The sequence below is a fragment of the Sinocyclocheilus rhinocerous genome, unplaced genomic scaffold, assembly GCF_001515625.1.
Source record: "Sinocyclocheilus rhinocerous isolate Xijiao unplaced genomic scaffold, SAMN03320098_v1.1 scaffold1233, whole genome shotgun sequence".
In the NCBI taxonomy this organism is placed as follows: Eukaryota; Metazoa; Chordata; class Actinopteri; order Cypriniformes; family Cyprinidae; genus Sinocyclocheilus; species Sinocyclocheilus rhinocerous.
The window spans coordinates 548,079-554,936 of record NW_015639524.1 but is presented as its reverse complement, the minus strand read 5'-3'; the positions used below and the strand labels follow the sequence as shown (position 1 = coordinate 554,936).

General features: G+C 36.8%; 1 protein-coding gene across 1 annotated transcript in view; it reads right to left on the bottom strand.

Annotated features, from left to right (window-relative positions):
- Window positions 1–3,446, bottom strand: part of LOC107751334 (ATP-binding cassette sub-family A member 1-like) — a 37,183-nt gene extending 33,737 nt beyond the window's left edge. Inside the window, exons 1-2 of the mRNA XM_016567023.1 lie at window positions 3,380–3,446; window positions 2,316–2,409 (exon numbers count right to left, since the gene is read on the bottom strand). Coding sequence (XP_016422509.1) covers window positions 2,316–2,409; window positions 3,380–3,445 — 160 coding nt within the window. The 5' untranslated portion in view covers window position 3,446. The remainder of the gene's footprint in view (window positions 1–2,315; window positions 2,410–3,379) is intronic.
- Window positions 3,447–6,858: the final 3,412 nt, after the last annotated feature.

Genomic DNA, 6,858 nt, shown 5'->3' with positions numbered 1-6,858 from the left:
CTCATACGTCATCCGCCCGGAGCTGCTTCCGTGTTCAACAGTGAGTGCAAGCTAGATTAAAATTATTACGTTTTGAATATGGATATTTTTCTTACAAAAACGCATCGATTCGCTACAGGAGGCCTTTGTTCACCCCCCGGAGCCGTGTGAGACCTTTTTTACGGATGGGCGCTTTTTATTTAACTTCTTTCGAACTGATGCATGCAACACCCGCTGAGTGCCATGAAACAGCTTGAAAGATCAAAGACAATTTTTAATATAACTCCGTCTGAAAGAAGAAAGTCATATACACCTAGGATGACTTAAGGGTGAGTAATTTATGGGCTAATTTTCATTTTTGGGTGAACTAACCCTTTAAAGCACGAAGTAATCAATTCAGGGGCTATTTGTTCAATTCCACATATATTTATAATTTCTTATATATACATATATTTTAGGTCAATTGTTTTATTCATCCACATAATCTTTATGGAATCTTTAAGGAACTTAATATTGCTGGTTTCGGAGTCTTAAAATCGATTATTACCAACATGGTGGACATTGTTCTTTCTGTCCATTTAATCACTTCAGCAAGAGAGGTTGCAGCTTGACTGTACTTGCATATGACAAATCTATTTGTCCATCAGCACACTCCAGACTTGGGGAGAAGTGAAATTATGTACAGGACCTCCTATTTCCTGTGAAAAACCAAAGCGGCACCAAACGGACACATCTGCACGTCAACAAGATCTCATGACCAAGGCTCACCATTCCACAAAGAAGAACAGAAAGTAATCTATCTATTATGTATCTATTATGGTACAACATTTAATGCAGTATGTCTTTTCAAAGGCCACTACTCAAGGATTGTGTTTTAAATTCCTGGCTAGTTTACAGCTCGGCATGAGTTGCATTACTTGGGGCATGATGACACCTTTGAATATATAACATTGTCAATTAGAAAGCCAATCAGGGTTTCGGGAAGCCAATCAGGGGCATATATTTTGGGAGTGCCCAGTGATAAAACCTTTCTGGGCAGAGCTTCATAAAGCAGTGGAAAGCATTTTTAACACTACACTGCCTTTGGACTTTTCCACATTATATTTAGGAAATGCTGATTTCCAGACAAGATGGCCTGAAAGATACCTATTTGACATTTTAACATCTGCTTGTAAAAAAGCATTTACAAGGCGTTGGCTGCTTCCTGGACCCCCCACACTACAAGAATGGATGGATATAGTAAATGATATTTATGTTATGGAAAACATTACTTTTTCCCTTCATCGTCAGAAGAATGTGTTCAGAAAAGTCTGGTCCAAGTGGGTCGAATATGTAAGGCCATTACGGCCAGACTTTGTGGAGGTATAAAACAAATGACCCTTCCCTTCTGAATGAAAAATGTTATTGTAATCTCCCTTACATACCTTTTCCACATCGGAAACCAGCAGACTTTTTCCCACAGTCTCCATCACAGACCATGAACAAACACTTAACATTATTTAGTATGGAGTTTGATTATTAAGTATATACCTGACCTCCCCCTAATTGTAAGAATTATTATTGTTATTAACATTATTATTTAATTTTTATTTAATTTTGTTTGTTATTTTGTTTTGTATTATGTAAAAAAGAAAAGAAAATTTGAATGGCAGAGAAGAATGTAACTACATCTGTTTTGAAGTAATGTACTGTTGCTTATGCTGCTACATCAAAATAAAAATATTCAAGAAAGCCATTCAGGCATGATAAAAGTTCAGGTGCTATAAAACAAGACATACTGATACACTGAACAAACCAGCTAATAAATTCGGTAATCAACGTCACTTTACTACCAAATAACAGCTAACATTAAAATGTAGACCATTTTGTGTTTGTCTGTGCTTTAAAATGCAAAAATGGCTGTCACTTTGTCTATAGGGCACTATTTCAATCCCAGCATGCTCCTGATAGCATCACCCTATCTTTCTATACATCATCTGTGACTGACACAACACCGATTACTCCAGTTATCAGTGAGAACTCATAAACACCCTGCAGGTCTGACACATCTGATAATGAAACACCATAAAAAAACATGCAATGAAACGAAATGTGCATTTTCGCCCCGTGTGCACCATGTATTTAGGTTATGCAATGCAATTAATATGCACAGGTTGCACTGCAAAAGTTGTTTTGCATGCAACACGTGACAGCCATTTAGTTTTCCAATGCCAAGTCAGGAATTTAATATTACAAAACAGGATAAATGCTGCACTGTGTAGATACCTCACAACACCATTACTTCTAAAATGTGTTTTCTCTCTTTTCACAGGTACAAAACCGAGGAGTGTACTTACATTCATGTTGCTCATAAGGCGGGTAGTTCAACCTCACAGCGATCAGAATGAAGAAAATAAAGAGAGGCCACACAATCTCCGTCAGCAGTTGGAGCTGCACAAGTCAAACACACGAGGACAAAAACAGTCAGCATTTTCTGTAAAGTGCAGACACTGGAGACCATCTTTGGCCCCGGTGAAACATGACTAATAGAGCTCTCAAGAAAAAAGCTCTCAAGTCTCTAATGTCTAAGGTATGAGCTTCTGGTGTGGAATGTCATCAAGGGCAGGTTTTTATTAACAACATTTATTATTAATACATGACAGGGTATCGATCAGTTCCTCCAGATATAGTACAACAGCAGACAGGATCATCCACTGGGAACATGGCCTGTCTACATAGACCCAGTTGGGAATGAAAGTAGTCTGACCACTCATTCTCCATGTAGCACTTTTGTGGGGTTATGCTTATTTATTTTAAACCAAAGAAATGCAAATGCATCAGTATTGAACTGTTTCAAACCATTAAACAATACAAAATTAAATTAAAGCACTTTTTCATACAAGATTTTAAAAGTACCAGGTTCTACCATGTTATGTTGACATGTACTATGAAACAACCATGGAAGTACCTTTTAAATGCACACACTTCAGTACCATTGTATACATCAAAATACAATAGTATGGTACAACCAAAGTGCTTTTTGTAATGGTTTAAAGAGTAAAATACCCTATTTTGAGGAGATGGCCACATAAATACGATTTGCATGTAGATTGACCTGAAAATCATAATATAGCAGCATTCTGTATTGAAATGATTTTAAAATGATTCAATATATGGGTTGTTATGGAAAGTAAACAGCTTGAGATTCTAGAACTGCATTATAAGGAATAAATAAATTTAAATCTAAAATGACTAAAATGATATCTGAAATAATCTCCAGTGGCATAATGTTGATCTCAAATAGCAGTATGATTTTAAATGAGTTATAACAATTACAAATTTTACTTTACTTATTAGTAAACCATTATGAGTGACATGTTATGCATAAAATGATTTTTGATACTAAATCTGATGTCCTTACCGTTTGTCTCCTTCTGTAGGTGAAGTTCTTCCACAGCAGCAGACCCAGCTGAGTGGAGATAGACATCTTCACTCTGGTCCCTTTTCACTCTCAGCTCTCAACTGCAGTGACACAACGGAGACATGCGATGTAAAAAAAAGGCATCCAGCCACGACCAACAGAACAGCTCAAAAGTCCAGGACAAAGTGCAGCCCTCCTATCTGAATCTCTGCTGCTCGCTCATGTCTTCCCTTTTCATCTCTCCTCTTCTGCCCCAGTTTTAGGGAAGGCCAGCCTTTTCTTTTTCCCAGAATTCCTGAAAGTGGTGGACCTTGTAGTGTCAGAGAATCATCAAGCAAGGTTTTTCACAGGCCATTAGGGTCTCTGGGGTTAGGGTTAGGATTTGCTGGAAGTCAGGGAGTTAATCTGTGTCCTTGCTCTATGTTAACGACGCTTTTCAAATGTGAAAAAGGTCCAGACATTCTTGAGTGATCTTCATCTAACGCTTACATTGTTCTCACTGTCTGACCCTTTCAGTGATTTAATCAGGTAGCCCAAAACAGAAATGATCAGATTTGTGATGAGCTTGGATGGAAACAAAACTTAAGCCTGTAAAACCTGACATATGAAAGAATACTATAAAACACTTTTTTTTTAATGGAGTTTTTACAATTATTCTAAAAGGCCTTTTGCTAAACTGTCAATTAGATGTAGATTTTGTACAACAGGTATTTTTTTTAGCAAAAATTTGATCATGCTGATAAATTAGAGTCCTTAAAATGATCAACAACTATTAAATATGATACAATAGGTTTTATAGGGTTAATCACCACAGTCCAAGGGTAAAAAATAAATAAATAAATAAAATATCGTAAATATCTCAGGAATACACAGCAATATCAATTGGACAAAGTCGTAAAAATTTTTTTTTTTTAAATTCCAAAAGTAAAGTCGAAAAATAAAGCCGAAAATAAATAATTGTCAGTGTCTGAAACGATATTTACACCTGCACCCTTCATCACACTGCCCAATGTTCCTGTTGGCCCTTACAAAACCCCAGCACCAGTGACTTTTGGGAATGTTTAGGTTATTCTATATCAACATGCACAGATCAGGAGAGAACATGACTGTACCCGTATAGCTTTCTATGCGTTTTTATATATAAATCCTTCTTCTGGTCATTAACTTGATTCCAGGCGTTTCCCATTATGTTCAGCTGAAATGCATGAAAGCAGAGAATTCAGACTTCACTGCTTTTCTTTCTCAGCTACTTGCACATGTTATGTCTTCCACTATTACAGACGCAGGTGGTATAAGCTTTCATTTATAGGTAAATACATTCAGTGTACAAAATGTGTCCTTTTTTTTAAACATCCGTTTCCAACTATTTAGCTTGGCACAGTAATCTCTGTCATTTCTACTTGATTGTATAGAGTAGATTTTCAACTCAAATTTCCTGAAGTAGTCAAACGCGAAGGTAACTTTTACTGCAAGCTGTGGATTTGTCATCACTTTGATTTTCCTTTAACGCACTTTAACTTAGGGTTGCGTGTTTGTACAGTTTTTATTTATTTATTTATTTTTAACACATTGAGACCTGAACCTTCGCCTGGTTCATTGTTCTAATGTTGCTGTTCTCATACAGCACGTATGATCTTTCTGTCCGTCGATAAAGAATCACACGTTGTCATCTTTTGCTATTTGGTGTTATTATTGCTTTTTAAAAAAAAAAACAAAAAAAAAAACAGGTTTTATTTCTGAAGCTTTACAGCTGTTCTTAAGTTAAATAACAACTGCGTGTTGCACAATTTCATATGAAGTGCTACTTCAATGAAAAGAAACTTGGTGCCATTGGATTGAACTTTCATTTAATGATTTCCTTTGACAACTTTGACTCTCTCGTCATAAACACTGAAATATTGTTATGGCATTTGTATTGTTTTTAATAATACGCCACCTGAAACGTTGCGTTTGTCGTTCATTCTCTACAGAAACAAATTAACGATGTTAAAGAAAACGAAGCATAAATGTATCTTACCTGACAGCTGATGACCTTTGATGGACATTCGCTGTAATCCCAATGAATCAGATGTATATTCGTCCTTCTAGACTCTCGTGTGAAGGAGCATCTGAAGGTTCTGAAGAGCTTTTATAGCGCATCCGCTCTGAGCGCCGGGGTTACTGTCGGTCATCCAGTCTGCTGCACATTTTAACTGGGTCTGGATCAACACGTGGAGCCCAAAACAGCTCTTAAACGGCATAACTGCAAACATCTGCTGACAAACGAGTGCCATGAAAACAACACAGGGATGAAACATGCCTCTTCTACTGGTGTTTTTGGCAAAAAATGACATTTTGTTTGCTTTATAATGGCCATAAATGACAAAATCTTATGCAGTCTGGGGATCTTAAAAACAGGCAGTCTGGCATATTACAACACTTGGCACATTCCCTTTCCCTTTTCACTCCATTAGGAGCTATTTCTTTGGATAGAGTTGATGGGATGAAATAAGCAACCATGCTTTGCAATATAAAGTCTTTGAATGCAAAAAGGACCATAATCTGCAAAGAAAATAGTAAATAAAATAAATTATATATATAATATTATTATACCACCACTCAATTCTGATGTTTTTACACACACACACACACACACACACACACAGACACACACACACAGATAGATAGATAGATAGATAGATAGATAGATGAACAATGGTCATCTTCAACTTGACTGACTCAATTTCCAGGCATTAGGAATGCCTTCTAAAACACCTGCAAGACCTCTCATGGTGGCCAGGTAGGCTATGTATTTATTTATTTAATTTTTTTGGTGGCTTTTCTTGGTGAATGTAGGCGGGGACCTCGGACTAGACCAGAATAGGATTTATTGAGCTATTTGAAACCTACCTTTATATTCTTAATCCTTTAATCCTTATCAGGGAACTATTTTCCATAAACCAATTGAGTAAATTCAGGTACAAACTGATTACAATCTTGTGCCATAGCATATGCCAAGACGTAATTTCTCCGTGTTTGGTGTTTGTGTTGGTGTTGCAATATAGATGCAACTGACATTGTGAAAGCTAGTGAAATTCTGGAAAATCCTGGACCTATAGTGTCAATCCAGATCCGCTATGCTGGCATTGTGAGAAACACAAACATGTCACCTTAATTTTTTAGAAATGCTGCTGAGCTCAGTATCCAAATTTACCAACAGTCTACGTTCCAGTGATATCTTCATTTCTAGGGGCAGGGATGGTATTTCATAATACTAGCAGAACAAATTAGACAATTTAATTTGCATTCAGTTCATATATGACAATCCTAAAATGATTTCTTAGTACACAGTCCGATCTAGAAGACTATAAAAACAGCTCCAGTCAAACAGCCAATGACCTTAAGTAACCTTTCTGTGATCTCACTTTCTGGAGGAAGGGTCAGCTGATATTACCACTTCAAGTAGTGCTTTTGCTGCAGTACACCTACTGGCACATACA